Genomic DNA, 21,812 nt, shown 5'->3' with positions numbered 1-21,812 from the left:
TGAATTAAGCGTTTTGTCTGAAAAATCAAACTGCTACAATGTCAAAGGGGTTTTGCCACCTACTGTGTCCTTTGCCAGGTGTAATTAGGCAGGCCTCAGGTTCTTTGCAATGTCACTTCCTTGCTTATGGCCACTTTGTTTGTTACATCTAGTCTTGTCCCACCTTGAACTCTTGTCCAAGTTTCACCTGTCATAAAGATGACCAGCAGAGAAATGCACAGTGGATAAACTATAGTTTGATCTGCTTATTAAGCTGTGAAAAATGTTCAGACAAGTGGATAAGAGTGGAAGATATTAAATCTCGTTCCCATTTGAGGAACATATCAAGGAAGTATATTCTTTTATTTTTTATACTTTGTGCTTCATGGCAAGACCATTACACATCAGTTCTTTAACCCCAGTGTGACAGTGGTTATGAGTAATTTTTAAGGAATAGCCTTAAAGTCTATAGGTATACAGTATTTGTGCTTTGTATAAAATTTTATAAATAGGAGATTAAGTATTATATTGTGACATAATATAGATTTTTGTAAGCAGATGATGTATTAAAATTCAAATATTTCTGCTTGTGTTGTTAAAAGTTACTGTGGTGTAGTTTTTTATTAGTTTGTAATATTGTTTATTAATTAATTTTTATGGGTATAGTTATCAATATATTTTATATTTATTTATTTATTATTTATTTATTTATTTATTTATTTTGTTTTGTAATTTCAGTGGTATTCTGAAGGTGATGCTTCCAGTGGGCTTCCTGTAGGAAAGGGAAGCATTGGAAACCAAAATCAAGAGATGCTTCCTATGGAAGCATCACAACAGCAGCAGTCTCAAAGGCTGGTGAGTGTTATACTTCGCTTTTAAAGATTGATTTCCATTGATCCAAAAGAGTATTTTAGGAAGTATTTGAGTGAATTGTTGGGCTGGTATGAATAATATCTTGTGATACTGTTCTTAAACAGAGAAAGATGTGGTGCTTGATTTGCCATGGAAAAATTAAAAGGATACTGAAGACTTCATCTGAGAGTGAAGAACAATTTTTAGGGATGGTTTTAGTAGGTGACATGAAAATGGCTGGAGTTTCCTGTGGTTGGTCAGGAGTCTTTGTAAATTTACTTGGGCATTCAGAGCTAACTTCTTTTTTTGAATAACAGGAGGCTAATGTAGGGAAAGCTGCTTGAGTCTAGCTGGACCGTGGCAGAGAATAAATAGCTATTAAAGAAATTTGAATTGGGCCACTTTATTATAGGTAATGAGGAAACTTGAATGCAAGCAGATATGACGCAGGAAACACAAGGGATGGTTGTTTGGCATGCAGGACAGCTCGAGTTCACAGTTTACTCATACAGTACCTGTAGGATTGTAAAGTTTGACATTAACCAGGATGGAGGAAGTAACTGTTGAAAGAAATAGTTGGGTCCATGATGGTAATGTAAAAATCTGGGAGTTCAGTAGAGTATTTAGTGCCAGTAAGTGTCTTGGTCTTTAGCTGGATTGAAGAATTCTAGTTTGAATGAATGGAAAGAAGACTGCCAAATACATGGCAGGTTTCTTTAACAAACTTCAAAACAACAAAGATTTCTTTGGTTCTTAAGGTTTACATGTCTTGTGACAATTAACCTTTTTAAAGATTTTGTGGGAGAAAAATAATTGGAAAATGTCTGATGATGGGGTCGAGGTCAGTAGCTGTGGCATTGTGTAAGGATGATTTAAGGAAATTAAAGGGCCACTGCATTTCTGTGGAGAAACCTGTAAAATTTCATTAATTTGAGTAAGGGAGCTGGCAGCACTGAAGTTACTTTGTTGTTGATTTGAAGGAAAATAAGGTGCCAAAGAGAATGGCTTGCTTAAGAGAAGCCTGCATGGGAGTATGCCTGTGTGTCTTGTCTGGCACATGCCTGCTGTCTTTTCATTTTCACCCATTCTTTTTTATGTTTTCTCACATAGTTCATCATCCAAGCAATTTGATTTTGTCTCCATTTTCATGGCTTAAAATTGAAAATTTTGGATATCCAAATGTGTCTTGACGTTGTGGCTGGAGAAGCGTTCAGAGTGCTATTAAATTGAAAGAGAATATGAAAGCCATGTTTTGTAGAAGCTTTTTCTGGCAATAGTTTTGATGAAGTAAGAAGGGTTGTGGTTCATGAGAAATTAAGTCTGGCTATTTATAACTGCAGAAGGAGTTCTTAGTCATACAAAGCATGGCCTTGGTTCAATGTGGCCTCAGAGTTAGCAAAAAATTCCTTTTAATCTTGGTATCCTCCATATGTGTTGTGTAATTAAAGCCATTATGTTTTAGTAGTGTGTTAAATCGCAATTAAAATGTTGAGTTGAAAGAGCTAAAGCATAATTAAAATGTTGCGTTGAAAAAGAAAAAAAAAAAGTTTATGTGAAAAGGAAAAGCAAGCTTGCTTAAAAAAAACCCTAACAGTACTTTGGTGGCTGATAGATCCATATTAATGTTGCTGTAAGTGTTATCAACTTAAAAGACACTAAACTCACTATAATGAAGGGCTTTGAATCTGTTCTGGAGCTTCTGGATTTTCTCCAACCAAATCATTACAAGTTGAATGTAATGAACCACCTCGCTCACTGCATTGTGACATAACTATGCAAAGTGCAATTAAAGATTCAAGCTAGTGATTCTTCTACCAAAAGGCTATTTGATCAAGAAGCTAGTAAAATGAATTACTCCTTTCCCAATGAGAGCTAATTGACTCATTGATTCTTACTGAAACGTACATATGTATGCCATTAACAAGTTGCTATGCATGTACTCCTGAACATCATAAACACATGCATCAGAACTTATGAGATGAAAAGGTCTACATTGTGCAATGTACACTGAGTGTTCCATATTTTGATCAATGGATTTGTTGCCATATTACTGAAGACAAAGTCATGCTTTTTATTTAATACTTATGATTTCACAGCATAAGTATTGTTTAGTAAAACAGAAGTTTGTAGTCTTCAGTTATAAACTGGTTGAAATCTTGAAAATGCTAGATCCCTAGTCTTGTGAGCCTAAAGGGAAATTGTGTCAGTAAAGCATAAAGGAAAAGGAAGAGAGCCATTGCAAGGAAATTTGAAACAACACTGTGTACTGAAAGACCCCAGACTTTTCTCTGGCAAAGCTCCAAAGAGAAGCATGCCAGAAAGGACCTACAAGAGCAAACCTCCCAACATTATTATGACCACATGTATACGGAATGAGGAGAGATCATGTAAAAGCAAGACTTGCTTGAGGAAGGGGAAACATGCAACCAACCAGGTTATGACCACAGCTGAAGGCAACCTATCAGTGAGAAGGATTTGACACATTTGACCCCCCTGCTCCAGCCACTCCAAATCAGGGCAAGATATTACTGCAGAAAGAGCAAAACCATCTATGCAGCAGACCAAGGTTTGACTGACAGACCAGGGGGTAGGGGCAGCAAAATAAAATGGAGAGATTGAAATGGGGAAAAAAATTCCACATCCAGAAAACGAAGAACAGGAAGCAATCATTATCCAGTTCCCGAAGGGTGGCAACCAAAACCGAAGAGCATGGATGAGCAAGCATTGAAAGAGAGCTGCAAATGTAGGAAAGTTTTCCATGCCCTAAAGACATCAAGCTGCCGACATTGAACAAGCAGGAAAGGAACCACTCGAGAGACAGCAGAAATTGCAACTGTCAGGTAACTGTGCAGTTCATCAACACAAGTGAGTGGACCTGAAGGATGATCAGGTCACAAGCAGGGTTGCTAGAAGGCATTTCCCTTGGAGACATCATCAGATCTGACAAAGGTGGGGATCAGGGAGCTCAGCCTCTAGACATAAGGAGGCTTATGAGCCCCCTTACATGAATCTAGGAACTACTGGGCAAGGAGGAACCAGGTATAGGGGCAATGGTAGCAAGGGCTATTCTACATAACAGAAATCCAGGGAGCTGTTAAGTAGGATAGAGGAGCAGACACCCAGAAAATTAAGATGTTTGGGTCATCAGGGTTCTTGTACAGCAGAGGACACCAAAGGACATTGAAGCATCAGAAACTTGAAACCCAGCAGACACATTTGAAATATTAAGCTTAACCGTGCAAGATGCAGAAAAATCCCTAGGAGTCGCCAAGAATCCAAAGTAGACAAAATGGCGGTTGAGATAATGGAGGCAGGCAAGAGCACACAAAAGGTCAAGAAGCTGGACACAGGAAATAGAGTAGGCAGACATCAGGGACTGGAACATAATCAGATCACCCAAGAAACAAGTCAGTATTACTAATAGTAAAATGGTAGATGAATTGGAGGAACAACAAAATATGAACTTGCATCAAACTTAACATGGTCATAGTTCCAGGTTAAGAGAAATCAACTTTGTTGAATGGTGGAGGAGCAGAACCCCATATTTGTGAGCTTTATTTTGAAAGCAGTCATTTTTCCATGGCAGTGGAGCACTGTGATCTCTGTTCCTTGCAGCGACAGATTGAGGGAATTCATGGATTCAAATATGTCTACCAAAAATGACAGGCATATAAGAAAATGGACATCAGAGAATTTTGCGTGGATGTCTGGCTTAGTGTCTACCAAAAATTGCTGCATTTCTTCACTTAGTTTGAAAACTTTCCTCAATACTTTCCCTATGGAAAGCCATCTTATGTGTGAATGTAATAAGAGTGTTTCAGATTTGGAATCACTTTCTTTGCATAATGCAGAAAACAAACAAGAGTTAAGTATGTTCACTTTAATGAAGTAACCTGCTTTAATTACTTCACTGAGAACGTTGTTCAACTCATCAGGCATGGTTTTCATTACTAATGGTTGGCAGTGAATAGTGCAGTGTGTACCAATATTATCTGGCAATTTTTGCTTAACCAAAGTTTGAAAACCAGAATGACAACCATGCATTGCTGGAGCTCTGTCAGTACACACGCCAGTGGCATGTTCCTATTTGATACCTTGTGTCTTAAAAAACCTGTCCATTTTGTTAAATGATATAACAGTAGGATTTGGTGACACCTTCACGGTCCCCTAAGAGGCCTTTGCAGTCACCCAGAGGACCGCGGACCCCAGTTTGAGAACCACTGAGCTAGATCATACCAAGGGCTTAACATTACAGTAGGATCTTGGTTTATGCTGCACTTGACCTATGTCATTTTGTCTCGCAATCTCCAATAAATTTATTAAAAAAATTCTTGTTTAGTCATTCGGACGTAAATTCAAACTTTGTGCGGAATGGATGAATAACGTCGTCTCTTGGCGGAATACGGGAAAGACGCCGTTGGTCACTCGCTTGCTATATGCCATCTTGAATTATCTTATTCACTCTCTCTCAATTGCGTTGCTTTTTTTGGGAACTTTTTTAATTGCATTATGGCTCCCAAGCATAAGGCAGACTCTTCTGATGGCAGTGCTACGAAGAAAAGAAAAGCCATCTCCATGGAAGTGAAAGTTGATATGTATAATAAAACAATCTGAAAAGGGCGAAACACTGTCGAATATTGGCCGTGCCATTGGGTTTAGTTGTATGACTATGTCAACGATCGTCAAAGATAAAAGGCACATACATGTACTTGAACATGTGAAAGTATCTACTATGAAGTCAGCTGTGACTACAAGGCAGAGTAGTGGTCTCAGTATTGAGATGGAACGATCATTAGTGCTTTGGCTGGAAGACTAGCACCAACGGCAAATCCCAGTTAGCCTAATGTCAATTCATGAGAAGGCTAAAAATTTGTTTGAAACCTTGAAAAGAGAGAAGGGAGTGAATGTGAAGAGTTTGAGGCTAGTACCTTCTGCAGATTCTGCCTCTCCAGACTCACTTGCACCGGTATCTCCAGCACCTTCCTCCACCCAGTAGCCTAGTAAAGCCTGTCTCACCTTTCATTGCAGTGCCCAGTATGCAAGCCAACTGTTCTGTAAATGTGAGGATAATAATTACCCTTGTGCTGTATGTATTGTATGTGCTCAGGGAATTGTTTTCTCTTTTATGTATTTTTTTATTTTTACTGATTTACGTCATTACGTCTGCTCAAATTCCGACTTATGGACAAAATCGGTTTACGACCTTGCCAAAGGAACAGATCTTGGACATAAACCGAGACTCTGCTAGTAAATTTCTGCAGCTTACAATTTATTCATCTTAACCCAGATGACATGAAAATGTAATGAAAAAAAGTAAAATAGAATAAATTAACTCATCAGGGTTATACCAACAAAATCTGAAAGCGAAGGGATGGAGAAAGACTCGAATCTGTTGATGTGAATGGAGGGGTTTTGAGTCTTTGCACGAATTCCGGGACAAATTTTGAAGGCTACTGACATCCAACCCCTCGTGTGTTTCACGTCAAAAGATAGTCCATGTAGTTCACTTACTTTCTTGAAATATTCTAAGGCTAAAAGGAAAGCCCTTGAGAATTAAATTCCTGTCTGAAGAAACTCTCAAGGGTTCGTATGGACTACGTGTGAGACTGCTGAGTACCAGTGTTAGATCCCAATTAGGAGGTGTAAGAGCTCTCTGGAAATAGGACTTTTCAAAAATTTGGGAAGCATAGAAATCACCCATGAAGAAAGGTTAACATCCTTTAGACGTAGAACCAAACCTAGGTTAGCCCTGTATCTCTTGATTGCTGATACTGAAAGAAGTTTCTCCCTATGGAGGAAAATGAGGAAGTGTACTATTTGTTGAATAGTAGTTCCGACTGGAGACACCAATCACAGTAGACTGCCCACTTTCCCTGGTCTCCTGTATGTTAAGACCACAGGTTGGTAGTTATGAAAACTACAAATTGATGTAAAAATTTGTCATTTTGTAATAACTTATCTGTTGGTTAGTATTGCACAGGTGGCAATGCTGCTCCACTTATTTTTTCATCCTGGGGTTTTGTGGTCTCTTCTCAGGAAGTACAGTACAGTCATTCCCTGAACTTATACGAGGTTAGGTTCCAGAACCCCTTGAGCAAGGCGAATTTTCATGTAAGTTTGGCACGGTCTCTAAAAATGCTAATAAATGCTTATTTCTAGAGTTTAAACACTAAATATGACCCTAATCATGCTCCCAAAGTATTAAGCTAACTTTTAAGTGAATGACTGCCAGTCCATAAGGTTTTCTCAGTATTTGTAAGGGCACTCCTGAGGATGGTCTCAAACAGGTTAGGTTGTCTTATTGGTCAATACATATCCTGAGAGAAGTCAGCAGGACATCCCACAGGCAGTGTTTTCTCCAAAGTTGGTAGCATCATTCCCCTCAGGGCATTAAGTATAGAAGTGTAGAACTTGTGGTTTCCTGTTTGGGCAGGCTTAAAATGATCCTTCGTAGGGTTGACTGGGCCAGTTTTGGGAAAATACCAGTGGATGAGGCATTTTGTCTTTTGAGGACTAGTTGATTGATTTAGGAAAAGGAACAGAGGACTATTCCAATAAATGGTTGTGATAGGAAACCTCATAAACATTAGTGCCAAGTAGCAAGAGACTCAAAATTGATCCCAGTTTTGGGAGAAAAAAATTAGAGTAAAACATTTCCATAACTAACTCTTGGCACTGTAAAAGAATTAACATCAGTGATACTACTGTATATAAAAAAGAATATGGTTGGAAAATAAGTGTAGGGAAGATCAACAATAATAAAGGATCAATCAGTTTGCAGTCCAAGAAAAGACATTAAAATAGCAGTAAATATAAAAACTAAACTAGAGCACAAGATAACCTAACATAAAAAGAACAAGAACAAAATAATTCTTCCCAGAAGTCTAGGACAATAAAAGAAAGATGAGTAATGCAATAAACATTAATTCACAAAGCTCAAGAAATGAAAACTTTGAAATGACAATAGATATGAAATAGATATGGGGTGCAAGGTAACTGTTACTCGATGCAGTGCTAGGCAGCGGAACAGAATAAAAACAAAATTAAGTTACTTATGAAATAAAAAATCGTGTAAATGTAAAATACTAGTACCTGATAGCCCAAGCATGTAGTCCAGTAAGCATAAATAAAGATAAGTTTATTACTGATGGTTAGCACAGTTGGGGAAAGTAACAATAACTATATTAGAGGCCTTAATTTGCCTACTGTAACAAATGAAAACAAAAATAGGAATGAATAAAAAGATGAAATTGGTGTGTTTTAGCCACAGTGTGCTTCCTGTTTGTCAAGACGTGCTACCACTTGTTTCAGGACCTCCAAGCATTTTCTGTTATTTTTGTGCTTTGTCATTTCATATTCTCTCTTTTGTAATGTGATACCTCTGTTTCACAAGTTACTTACATGTATTTCATCACCCCTGCATACAGGTTTAATAGTGCCTTAACTGTTGCATTGTTAGCGACTTAGCTTACCCTCCTACGCCTATGAATTATCATGCTCTTATTTATCCTATTCTGTTGCATCCTGCTCCTGTGCAGGTATGACTGCTGTCCTAACATTTTCCCCCCATCCCAGGTGCTTATTGTTCGGTATCACATATGCTAAAAAGATGCAAATGCTGTAGGTACTAGATGCATTGTCATGAAAATCCCAATGTTTTACAAATGAAGATTTCATCCTGCAGATTATATATAGATATTAAAGTATGTTGGGTTCCTATTGTACTTACAGGAAATCATGTTGCTGATCAACCTCCTGTTATTGGTGATTTGTTAATAAATAGCAGGCTTTGTGGGATAAGTAATTAGACAATAACGATTTGAAATAGGTTGAATTAGCTGTTGAAGTGTAGTGGTGTTCATCCTAAAAAAGAAACCACTTCAAAGTAAAATATCCCTTTTCTGAATTTGTCACATTCATCTAATCCATGTGATGTAGAGAATGCAGAAGAATGCTTAGAATCAATACAACTTTAGTGATGGTTCAGTTTTCAACCAACAATGTAGATCGGAAAGAAATCGCTGAAGGACATTGTCAGATCTCCTACATTTACAGTTTATTCAGATGTTCAATTTATTTATAGTTATTCAGTTTTTCAGTTTCAAAGTTGCTTTATATTAGATGAGATCTAGTAGGTTCATTTGGAACAAAACCTTCAGGCCAGTCTTACGAGTGAAGAATGCTTAAGTAAAATATTTAATAATAAAGCTCTCTCTCCTTTATTGTACTACCACTTACTCACTTGGAAACATGAAACATAGACTTCATATAAAAGAAAATAATAATGTTAGTAATTTGGCACTCTTTGAAGGGGACAATAACCCAAGACAGTAAGTGAAAAAGTTGTGGTAGTGGGCTTAGATTTTTAGTAATTATACAATTTTTTTTACAATATTTGTAAGGCACTAAAAAGCATAAGTTGATTTACAGAAAAAATGACTATTTTAATGAGTCCAGAATATGAGACATTTGAATAAAGAGAGATCAGAGACTGATGACATGAGGCATTGTAGTTGAAGAAGGAAATTAAGTAGTTTAAAATTCCTGAACAGTTGTCAAATAACTGAGTGGTGTATAATGGAATTAAGAGGCAGATAAGTTTGTAGATGGAAACTCCTCTCTCTCTCTCTCTCTCTCTTTTTTTTTCACCATAGTTTATTCATGGCACAGGTTATTGTGAGATTAGGGGAATATCACTGATGATAGGAATTCTGTTTATATTATCATTTACCTCAAGTTCAGATTTTGTGCACTGACTTGGGCCATCCTACATTTCACAAGCTCTTATTCCATGAACACTATCACACTTTTCCACAAAGAGAAGAAGAGTAGAATTGAGACAAATTGTTTATTATTATTATTATTATTATTATTATTATTATTATTATTATTATTATTATTATTATTATTTAAAAAAAAAAACTTTAATCAAAAAGATGGAGGTGGTATACTGGGTCTGCTGGGTTGATTTTCATTGAAATGCTGTGAGCTGCTGCTTTGTGTATTTCAAGGGTCATTTGGAGGCTTTCAGGGTTTAATATTGTTTGGATCCAGAAGTTATAAAGATTTCTAAAGATTTCTGCTGACTTGGTACAGTTTCCATCAGAAACTTATCTTCTGCCAAGAAGTGTACTGTAGCTGGACATAAATTGTGAAAGTCTTCTAAAATGAAAACACTAAAAGTTGCTTCTCCTTAGAGAGATTAGACTGAAGTTGTTTGAAGATGGTGATGTAGAAAGCCATAATTGCCAGTTGATAAAAGAGATCCCTTGTCACCACAAGCTAAGTGTCTTTGGTCTACCTAGTAAAGGAGTTTTTAGTGAGACTGATAGTATTTGTGACTTAATATTTAAAATCTCATTCCTTTTAGAAACAAATTTGACAAAATCCCCAACCTTTTCAGCAGCACAAGTTAATGTGCAGTCTATTAAATACTTTGGTTAGAGCTAATTGTTTCGGTCATCCCTCAAAAATTTGGTTTAGTTTAATGCCAAAATCCAAAGTAGTAGTCTCCAAAACTTCGGGATGTTAACTTTTTATGCCAAAGCCAGTGCAAGGGGCACAGTGTTATCCTGTCAGTCTGATGGGGGGGGGAAATATAAAAGAATGAGTTAACTTAGGCATTATTGTTTTTATGGAGCAGCTTAACAAGACCACTGTTGAATACTTTGGAAGTAGTGTGGCCTAAATCCATAGAAGACAGTAGAGGAATAGAAATCAGTGGAAACAAAAGCAGGAAAGAGAATTCCAAAGCTTTGCAGTAGATTGGAAAGAAATGGTCACCAAACCTGGCAAATTAGTGATGATTGCTCTGACAAAGTAGACCACATAGGAAAACATTCCCTAAAGTGCCCTACTGCTAAATGTTCTTGGTGTTATCTTTTGCTCTCTGGTTGTAGTGCTTTCTGCTGCTTTCTTTTCCACCACCTTGCTGTGCAACTTCTTTAACTTAGCCTTGCTGTAATATTTACCCTTATATTAGAACAGTTCTCTTAGATAAACCAGGTAAGAACCCAGAAATATGACTGGTCTCATTGAAGTGGTTTGCAGTGATAAGGTACAGAGCAAAACTGGAATATGGTAGATTGGTATTTATGAGGCTTTCTTGGAGGAAGGAGTTTGTTATTTGTATGAATGATATTTTATGATATGTAAAATAAGAAAAAATTGCACTGATCAGGTTTTCAGGACATCTGGAATTGATTTTTGGCTTAGTGGTAATTTTTACTTCAGCAAAGTAGGACAGAGATATTCTAATCTTTTTGTGTGGTAGCAGATTGTCTTGAATGGGTTCATGGATCTTAGTGAATTTAACCCTTTAACGCCGACTGGATGTATTTTACATCAACGAAAATTGTCTGTCGGGTGCCAAATGGACGTAAAATATGTCGGACTACAAAAGTTTTTTAAATATTCGCGAAAAATACTTATAGGCCTAGTTTATAAAAATTTTAAATCGTGCTCTGAGGGATGTTGAGTTCACGGATCACGCTGTTGTTTTGTTTACAAAGCGTGATCCAGCTGCGCATGCTTAAATTTCTTTCTTCTCCCACTAGAAAGCATCAGTGACGCATCTCAGAAATTCTTTCGTCACTTTGTCGTAATATTTGCACCGTTTTAGCTGTTACATAAAGTTTTATATATGAAAATGTGTGCAATTTCACGTAGAATACAACAATAAACAACCCATGGTTGTAGCTTTTATAAGTTTTTGAAATATTTTCATATATATCACGATAAGTGCCAAAATTTCAACCTTCGGTCAACTTTGACTCGACCGAAATGGCCGAAAAACCCAATTGTAAGCTAAAACTCTTACATTCTAGTAATATTCAATCATTTACCTTCATTTTGCAACAAATTGGAAGTCTCTAGCACAATATTTCGATTTATGGTGAATTTTTGAAAAAACTTTTTCCTTAAGTCCGCGCGCTAACTCTGCCGAAAATTCTTTCGTCACTTTGTCGTAATTTTTGCACCGATTTATATTAGCCATTACATAAAGTTTTATATATGAAAAAGTGTGCAGTTTCGTGTAAAATACAACAAAAAACAACTCATGGTTGTAGCTTTTATCAGTTTTGAAATATTTTCATATAAATCACGATAAGTGCCAAAATTTCAACCTTCGGTCAACTTTGTCTCGACCGAAATGGTCGAAAAACTTCATTTTGCAACAAATTGGAAGTCTCTAGCACAATATTTCGATTTATGGTGAATTTTTGAAAAAAACTTTTTCCCTACGTCCATGTACACTTAACGCCAAAAATCTCAGAAATTCTTTCGTCACTTTGTCATAATGTTTGCACCGTTTTATATTAGCAGTTACATAAAGTTTAATATATGAAAATGTGCGCAATTTCATGTAGAATACAACAAAAAATAACTCGTGGTTGTAGCTTTTATCAGTTTTGAAATATTTTCATATAAATCACGATGTGCCAAAATTTCAACCTTCGGTCAACTTTGACTCTACTGAAATGGTCGAAAAACGCAATTGTAAGCTAAAACGCTTACATTCTAGTAATATTCAATCATTTACCTTCATTTTGCAACAAACGAGAAGTCTCTAGCACAATATTTCGATTTATGGTGAATTTTTGAAAAAACTTTCCTTACGTCCGCACACGCTAATTCGGCCAAAAATCTCTGAAATTCTTTAGTCACTGTCGTAATGTTTGCACTGTTTTATATTAGCCGTTACATAAAGTTTTATATATGAAAATGTGTGCAATTTCATGTAGAATACAACAAAAAATAACTCATGGTTGTAGCTTTTATCAGTTTTGAAATATTTTCATATAAATCACGATAAGTGCCAAAATTTCAACCTTCAGCCAACTTTGACTCGACAGAAATGGTTGAAAAATGCAATTGTAATCTAAAACTCTTACATTCTAGTAATAGTCAATCATTTACCTTCATTTTGCAACAAATTGGAAGTCTCTAGCACAATATTTCGATTTATGGTGAATTTTTGAAAAAAAAGATTTTTTACATCCGCACATTACGAATTCATGCAACATTTTGTGATATTTTCTCTGTGTTGCTTTGGTCGTTTTACAATTTGTTATATACCAAAATCATCGCAATTTAGTGTACAATACGAGAAAAAAAAACTCATTAGCTTTAACCGTTTTGCTCACAGCGCGATTTGTATACAATTATATATGAAATTTTTTTTTGCACTGTCATATATTCCAATATTTATATATGATAATGATATTTTTTTCATTTCTGATGGTTGCATACTAAACTTTAGGCAATGACAAAAAAAGGAGCCAAAAATGAACTCTAATCATAAAAACTAAGCGTGCTGTGATTTAAAAAAAAAAAAAAAAAAAAAAAATTCCACTTCGGCGCTAACTCTCAAACCGTGCTGGCATACGGGAGATGCTTTTGTAAGTAGAGGCTCGGCGTTTAAGGGTTAACTTCATAAAGTTTTGGGAGGATTAGCTAGAGAGCTGACAGGTTGTTATAGAAACAATGTTACCATTGTATGAGAGAGAGACTTTTAGCAGTCTGTTGGCTGCACTATTAACTATCAGTTTCACAATTGTAAGCAGAAATAATATGAGAATTGGTGGGTTTGCATCCAATTTATAATTATTTTAGATAGAATTATGAAGACTGTAAACATTTGTGAGGAGATGAGAATGGAACAACCATAAGTGCCCTTTTTCAGGGTATGGTGGGTGAAAAAAATGTATGGGGTGCTTTCATTGTTGACTTCAGTATAGGTGAACACTAAGGAAAGTTTTTCAAGCGTTGACAGCAGGACCTGTTAGATAAATTTTTTACTTTTAAAATTTTTTACTTTTATAAGTTAAGTCAAGGAATTGGACCAGAAATTTATATTAAATGCTATTGAGCATGGCTTTTAAAAGATAATTTATTATATTTTTTATGTAAAAGCTAAGCATAGACTAATAGTGAAAGTGAAATATAGATGAAATGGTCAAATATCGTTGTGGGTTGAAGTAATTGTAGACTAGTTTGTCAGAAGAATTTTTGACTTCTGATATGCTGTGTTGTTTTCATACTGACATTTTGAAGGTGGGAATGGGGAGGCCTGATTTCAAAGCTGCCGGAGTAGCCATTTTGTTATGATGCCTGTGTACAGAAGTAAAGTCAGTCATTCTGCAATCATACATTATAGCTTTTTACTCACTCCAAAGATTTATGTTGAAGCTGGCTTATTTACTAATTGAGCCAATAGTACTGTACTAGTGTTCTCCTTGTTGAGATTAAATGCCATCATTGCATGTTACTCTGTGCAGTTGGCATTACTCAGTGGTGTTAACCCCTTGAACCCTTAGGTGCATCCACTTTTTAGTGTTTAACTTACATCCATTCCCACTAACTTTCTTCCATCTTGCTGTCCAACTTCTCCATCTGTACTTCTTAGTGCAGCTATAGAGTTTTCTTCCAGTTTCACCTTGACATCCTTTTAATTATATTTTATGGATCTGTTTTTCATGCTGTTTAATCAGTCCAATTCCCTCTTTCACTCTTATTGCTCAGTGGCTGAAAGTGCCAAAGACTCTACTGTACTTGGTTTTATAGCTTAAATTTCATGAGTAATTTCTGCAATACTCAAGTTTTGTTTTTTTACCAGTCTGTATATCACTGCAAACTTAAGACAAAAGTAACTTTTTACATAGATTACAACTGTGTGGAAGTCAGATCAAAAGTTCATGGTCATTCACTGTTTGAAGATAGGTTGTTTAACTGTAGAAATATTTAGTTCAAGTGATTTGTGGTTTTAAGTGGTTTTCATCATGTGAAATGTCAATGTCATGTCATTATTATCCTCAGCAGTAGAAACCTTTACGGTGATCCTCTGTAGAGGCACCACGTAAAGGAGCTTTGGTATTGCACTCTGTAGACAGTACACTCTACTGATCTTTACAGTCCCATAAACCACCAGCTGCATTGCTTTCAGCCTTTTACTTTTCATCCTTTCACCTTGGTCTTTTCCTACTTAGCTCTCCACCTTCTTTACCGTGGTCTAATTCTCGCCTCGTATTAAAAGTAAATGAGCTGAGCAAGCCTTATGATAAGCCTGATATGTGGGTATTCATCAAACTATTTACTTTCTTAAAGCTAACCTTAGGAAAATTTTTTACCCTTTATAGTGGCAGAGAAGGATTGCACTAGATAATTGTCTTCACCTTAGATGTAAGTGTCTGTTACAGTTGTATTTTTAAAATGTTTTTCCTTGTTATTAATAATGTAAAATCTTTTGGATTCAAAGGAAATCAGTTTGTTGTTGTATTTGATAGCCAATACACGTATATTATTTTTTATGTACTGTATATACCTCTCAAGCCATATATTCATTAAATATACACATAAGAGAAGGTAAATCATTATTTACTTTATATTAATGCATATGATTGTGAAAATACATAGCTGATCTTGTTTGAAGTTTTGTCATGGCTGTATAAAAGTCTACCTTTTATGTGTGCCTATATATTTTGTAGTATGCTTAACAGTTTTAAGCTGTAAATGCTTTGTGATTGTTTTTAAGGTTTTTCACACTGAAAGGTGGTAGAGCTTCTTGTCTCATTATTTGAAGATAGCCAGCATGGCACTGAATACATTATTTTGGGGCTAAAATTTTATAACTGGCTTGTTGCCAGATTTGGTGCTTTCACAGCAGGGTGACATTAGATGTTCAATCTTAGTGCTTTAATGCTTGGTTTAAATGGAAATTGAAGATGTTGCAAAGGAGAGAACTAGTGTGCATCAGTGAGAGATGTGTTGTTTTTATGCTTCAATGACAAGGTTTAAGGCACAGGTAATGAATTTAGTTTGTGTATGTGTAATCTGAAGTATTCATTGACTTTCTACTGTCAGTCATACACAGTCAAGACACATCTTAAACAGTAAAATGATTAGCCTTTGACAGTTATTAACTGGAAATGGATTCTTGATACTGGTTGATCAAGAATGAGACAAGACAGTTAATAAGAATAGTGAGCAGGGTGTATGCACAGAGGTTTATTACATAATTCTCTGTTTGGATAAGAAAGTGGGAGACAGCAGATAACAGATAAGTGACTATTGTTGACTAAAGGTGATGATCTAATAAAGAGATGGGGGTAAAAATTTAGCATCTCAATTTGTCAAATGATAGTAAAAGATAAGAACTCATGCCTTTTGAGACTAAAGCAAAATGAGAGTTTTGAAGTAAAGTATCCAACAGGTAATTGTGTTTATACACCAATCAATCCTGGTTCTATCACAGCCAGTTAACTCACCTGCATGTTGTCTTAAACACTAACTGTGAGAGGGGTAAGGTAGGAAGTAAGGCACTCCTTATTGCACATTTGAATGTTAAAATTTGGTTTTAAAAAAATTACATTTGTTTCACAACACAGCTATTATATACACTTCATCCTAAATCACTATTTAGTTGGGTAGGCTTGGTTAATGGAATTAGAAATCCAAAGAGTTTCAAAGGTGGAACCAAGTAGCAATCTTGGCTCACAACAGAACCATGTGAGTAAAAGTAATTACTGTATAAAATTGACAAATTTTCAAAATATGTATTTTTCCTAACATACAAACCTGAGGTCTTTACATATGTGATTCACTTTCAGTGTGAGCTGGAGCCAGCCATTTAACTTAAACAAGGTGGATATTGGTAGTTGGCTACCGACGGAAAGGGAGGAATCCCACTCATCCAGATGGTATGCAATCACTTTACCTTTTGGCTGAGGAAGCAGAATGAGGGGTGGCTAGAGTTGGGCCATATATGTAAAGATCTCAGATTTGTATGCTAGGAAAAATACAAATTACTTTAAAATTTGTCATTTGTTCGGTCTTTACATATGGGAGACTTACTCCTCAGTGGGAGGACTCTGGCTCAATCTCTGAACTGACTGGTAGTTCGCCTCACCTGGGGCCTCTTTCCTGGTCATGTAAGATCAAATGGAGGAGACCCATGCCTTTGATCTGTTGAACATGTGTGATGTTCAACTGCCAGACCTCTGGGCCTTCGAATAAATGGAAGGTATGTTATTGATTTGTAGATAAGCTTGGATGAACCGTATTGTCGGGACAGTATAGCTGAAGATGACCAACGGGTCCGTTCATTTCCAGTCCCTCTCTCCCCATGCTGGAAAGAGGGCAGGAGTTGCATCTGATAATCCAAAAAGAGCTAGATTATAGACAGGATACTCAGTCATCTAGAACACCTGCATCATGCCCGTCCAACACATGACAGTTTGCTAACAGTCCCTTAGAAGGGTATAAAAGAGAAGGTAGGAGGCTTGTCCCACTCACACCTCTTTGCAGCCGTACACCTTCGGCGAGATGCTACCTGTCCTCAAGAGCTGGGTGATCTACATGACTTTTGAGCAGCCACCATAGAACCCAGGGGAAAAAGTCTGAGGATCCATGGGCAATGTCCCGAAGGTAAAAAGGAGGCAATTGTGGTCTGTTATGACCACATTCCTGTCTTTAGTGCCTGTCTGACGGGTTCTCCCTGGATGCTAGGGGTAGACCAATACCCTTGACCTTATGAAATCTCACCCGGAACGTACTGTTGTCCACCATGTCAACTGTGGAGTACGTCTGTGTGATCATACACAAATTCAAAAGAAACGGAGCTCCTAGACACCACTTCTTGGCAAAGACAGAACCAAAAGCAAGTTCTTGGCACTAGTTGGAGGTGAAGTCTTAGGTGGTAATGCAAAAGGTTTCGGGCACTTGGTAGTCTTTAGGTCCTTTAGAAATGGAGTGCTCATACACTGTTGATCTCCCAATGAATTGGGCTGAACGACGGAAAGTCATAGACTCAAGATTGAATCTTGGATGCAAAAGACGTCTCCTAGACGCGAACAACATCTGAAGTTCCCAGGAGGTCACTCATCCAAGTAATAACTAGCCCCAACATTTCTAACCATGGATGCGAAAGGCGACTCCTAGATTTCAACAGCATCCGGTGTACCCAGGTCATCACCTATCCAAGTACTGACCAGACCCAATCGTTGCTAAACTTCGCTTACCAGACAAGAAGTGATATTTTCAGTGTTATGGACAATGGCTGTTATGCCCACAGTCTGTAAAGACAGAGCCGAACAATAACAGCTTCAGTGTGTCAAGATTAAAGGACTAACCTGACCACCTTCCTAGATCTAACAATTCTTCAAAACATTGAGGTGTCAAGACCAGTTGTCAGTAAGAGCAACCCTAGTGACCGAACTTGTCAGTTATACAGCCATCATCCTGGAGTGTGTCTGGTTGACCACTGTGCTGAGTGTGCTATTGGAGACCCATGCGCCCACACCGTCAGTTGAAGAGATGATAGGATGCTAGCTCCACCCCTCTTGTTGACTAAGGAACTACCATGGTACCATTCCTTAACACTATGGAACGCCTGTCCTCAGATCCTGAGATTTGGAGAGCTAGGAAGATTCAGGTTATCGAGGTGCAGATTAGGTCAGGTTAGGCTAGGCTAGGGTGGGTTAATTAACCAACCTAACATAACCCAACCTAGCCCCTTGAAGAGCAGGTGACTCCCTTTTGGTTGATGCCATGAGGCATGAAGTTCCAGGATATTGAAGTGCAGGCTTGGTAAGGTTAGGCCAGGCTAGGTTGGGTTAGGTTAAGTATCCAACCTAACCTATCTTAACATTACCTCTTGAAATGCAGGTGACTGCCTTCCAGTTGATGCCTTGAGGCATGAAGTATCTCCAGAGGGGAAGTGTGTAACAGCACTCCAAGGAGATATTTATTGTTTAACCATTAGACTAAGTCCTGTCTCAGCTCTCTCAGAGAGGATGGGAAGGAATGGGGAAACCTTGTTAAAGTCCAGAACCCCTTCAATCTGCATGAAGTGAATGAAGGAAGAGAAACTGCCCATGAAGAACTGGCCCCTCGGTTGTGAAAGGAGAACAAAAAAGGACTTGGAACTGCTGAGCCAGTTGCCCCTGCCGAGACAAGGACAACCTTGCTATTGTATCTGTTAATTTTGCAGATACTGTTCTTGCATGGGTGAGAGATCAGACTTCTCTGGAACATGTAACTCTCAGGCCCCGACCAAAACCAAGAAGTCTGTCTGTCCAAGATAGACTTAAACATCAGGAGACGTACCCTGAATGAAGGTGCCTTAGTCCAAGCTAAAGTAAAGAGTCAAATGAAAAACTTGTGGAGAGGCCAGAAACATACAAACAGAGTTAGGCATGGAACCATCCACTCTGGAGAAGTACGAAGTCTCCTTGGAAATGAAGCAGAGGAATTTGTGGAAGGATTGATGGGTAAGTATTCGGAAATACTCGTTCCTCTACCCAACGAAATAATCAAGTCTGGCTCCTTGATGGTTGCAAGCAGGGAACTGTCGTTTCTGTCTTGAACTTAGGCCGTTGAAACTAGCTGCACTCCCCACCAGAGGCTGCGAGTGGGGAGGAAAGCAGTCTTAGCATCTTATTCTTCTTCTTAACCTTACTTGACTTTCAGGAAAGGGAAGGAGTTGAAAAGGACACCTACCATGTTTCTGTGATCCAAAAGGACTGAAGAAATCATTGGTACCTTTCGAATCTATTGCAAAACTTGGTTGAACAACGGCCATTGGCTAAAACTGATCCCAGAGTGTATCGTTCTGAAGGTGACTTGAAAAAGGAGAGGACTGATCCTAGCACTTGACTTTTCTACCTGGCATGCTCTTGGCTCCCTGTATACCCCATAAATGGATTGAGTCACAAGCCTCCGAACACTTGACACAAAGACTTCAAATGACTCCAGCCAACGATACAACTAGGTCATTGAGAGAGGAAGAGGGAACCAGAGGGGGAGCAGCAGAATATATTCGAGTCGATCCAAATATCTTGTGGCCGTGGCCTACGTCTCATCCTATGATAACACCAGGATTGAGTAGAAACAATTAGACCTTTACATATGGGAATACTTTACCATCTGTAAAAACTGAGGATTTGTATACGTGGAGGAACAACCTAGTTGATAGGAACAAATAAGCTAAAATTCTATCCTACCTGTATAATGTCGAAGTACCTGTGGATGAACACAGTCATGAAAAGATGTCACTCAATTGACAATGGTTGTAAGGGTCTGGGAAAACGATCCAATTCATTTGGACATGATCATTACCGGAAATGGACATTAAATGCTTTAAGAAACTGCTGTCTAAATCCCCATGGATGAACATGGTTTCATTTGGATGGACAGGGGAGGGAAGAAAAGACATGCCCAGTTTTCACATGAACATTGGTGTTGTAGAGGTAGAATTGCTCTCAGAAGGGCAGTCTCGTTTGGGACTCTTCTTAAAAGGTAGAGCGGAGTTGCATCCCACAGACCCATGGAGGATTGTGATGATCTTGATTGCAGCCTCGTAAAGGTTGGGGGGGGGGAGTAAGCCAACCGTCTAATCAATCATTGTGGCGGGATACATTCTCTGAAGAATGATCCACCCTTTACACAACCTTCACATGAAAAGGGAAAAAACTCAGAAGAGCTGTCTTGTTCTCCTCTAAACCTCCACATGAACGTGGCTGGGGCTGCGGCCTTGGAAGTGCCCATCCGTATCAACGTTTTTGAGTCGGAATGTGAAGGAATAAAGAAATGTCCACTTAGTTGACACTCGCACAGGCTAAGTAGAAGAAACTCCAAGTGTATGTCCATAGACAGGAGATGGAAGAAAACAGTGAAAACAACCAAAGTGTTGAATCTTGGTCATGCAGCAATTGTAGAAAGGACATGCCAGTGCAACATCTGCACGGATGTGCAGCAAATCTTGGTTAAGGACGATCAGAAAACTGCAGTAACATAAAAAAAAAAAAAGTCATGTCCGTGCAACATTGTGACAAGGTCAAGGCTACATCAGCCTACCCTAGGCCTCTCTCTTCTTCCTCATACAATGTAAGGCATCGCTGAAAATGGCAACCAGGAACTGTTCTCAAAGGAAAAAGCAGGGAAGAGAAGTCTAGTATGCTAGATAGTACTCTGGTACTGAAGAAACGCTCGCTATGTCCCAAAGGTCATCAGAAGGAAGGGGAAAGACAACAATCTGGGCAGGAGCAGCACTGATGGCAGACGCACAATAGTGGAGGTACATTTGGGGAAGACATGGTTGTGGGCTACAGGAACGACGAAGGAGAGGACTTGACTTCTGCAAATCCAACATGGAAGGAGAAGGGTTGACCTTTGCAACTTCAGCATTGAAAGCGGGGGGGATGAAGTAGCTCTTAAAGCACACATCTGAACCGAAACAACTGGCTGAATGCGGCTCGTTGGCTGCAGCTCTGATGGTGAGTCATCTTCCTCCAGTCGTAATGTATTCTTCCACCCAGTGTCTCAAGAAGGGAAGAAAGAAGGCGGAGAAACTGCGATACACCATACGACGACAAAATGAGTGGGGGAGGCAAAGGAATTTCATCAAGGAAAGCTTCCCAGGACTTCTCATCCTCATCCTTCAAAATAGGAACAAGAGGAGGGGAGGGAGTGTTAATACACACACACACCTCGAGACAGAGCAAGAACCATAGACAGAACAGCTACTGGCTTTGGAAACGTGTCATCAAGAGAAACTCTGTCTAAAGGTCCTGCAACATCAACCTCCGCTTCTTCCTCGTGACATGAGAGGAGGGGATCCATGCTGTATGGCAAGCAGAGGCCTCATACAATGGTTACAAAACCACCACACTGTAGCAAGAGAACCCCCCCCCTCTATCTTAGTGTTTCTCATTCTCAACATCATATGAAAGACTAAAACATTACAACATTCCAATTTATTGTGTAGTTGAAAGAAAAACTCTGCTTGATCAGAGCGAAAACGCTTCAGAATAAACAGAAAAAAGATGTAGAATAAGGATGATTGATATAACGAGCTTGAGAAGCTGTCTAAAAATAGAATAGTTGGTGGCGAGACACAGGCCTCTCTCCTAGGGAGTGTAAGGAAAAAGAGATATGCTGTAATAGAACAAACACCAAGGCTTAGACCAAGCTGGGTTTGCATT

General features: G+C 38.2%; 1 protein-coding gene across 20 annotated transcripts in view; it reads left to right on the top strand.

Annotated features, from left to right (window-relative positions):
* Positions 1-21,812, top strand: part of LOC136844976 (longitudinals lacking protein, isoforms H/M/V-like) — a 188,928-nt gene that overhangs the window by 9,938 nt on the left and 157,178 nt on the right. For all 20 annotated transcript variants that reach the window (XR_010855023.1, XR_010855022.1, XM_067114464.1 and 17 more), the window contains exon 5: positions 718-834. Coding sequence is in view for 18 of the 20 variants with exons in the window: in XM_067114464.1 (XP_066970565.1) it covers positions 718-834 (117 nt within the window). In the remaining 2 variants the exon portion in view is untranslated. The remainder of the gene's footprint in view (positions 1-717; positions 835-21,812) is intronic.

The sequence above is a fragment of the Macrobrachium rosenbergii genome, chromosome 13 (genome assembly GCF_040412425.1).
Source record: "Macrobrachium rosenbergii isolate ZJJX-2024 chromosome 13, ASM4041242v1, whole genome shotgun sequence".
Taxonomy (NCBI): domain Eukaryota; kingdom Metazoa; phylum Arthropoda; class Malacostraca; order Decapoda; family Palaemonidae; genus Macrobrachium; species Macrobrachium rosenbergii.
The sequence above is the reverse complement of the archived record's forward strand: the minus strand, read 5'-3'. Positions and strand labels throughout refer to the sequence as shown.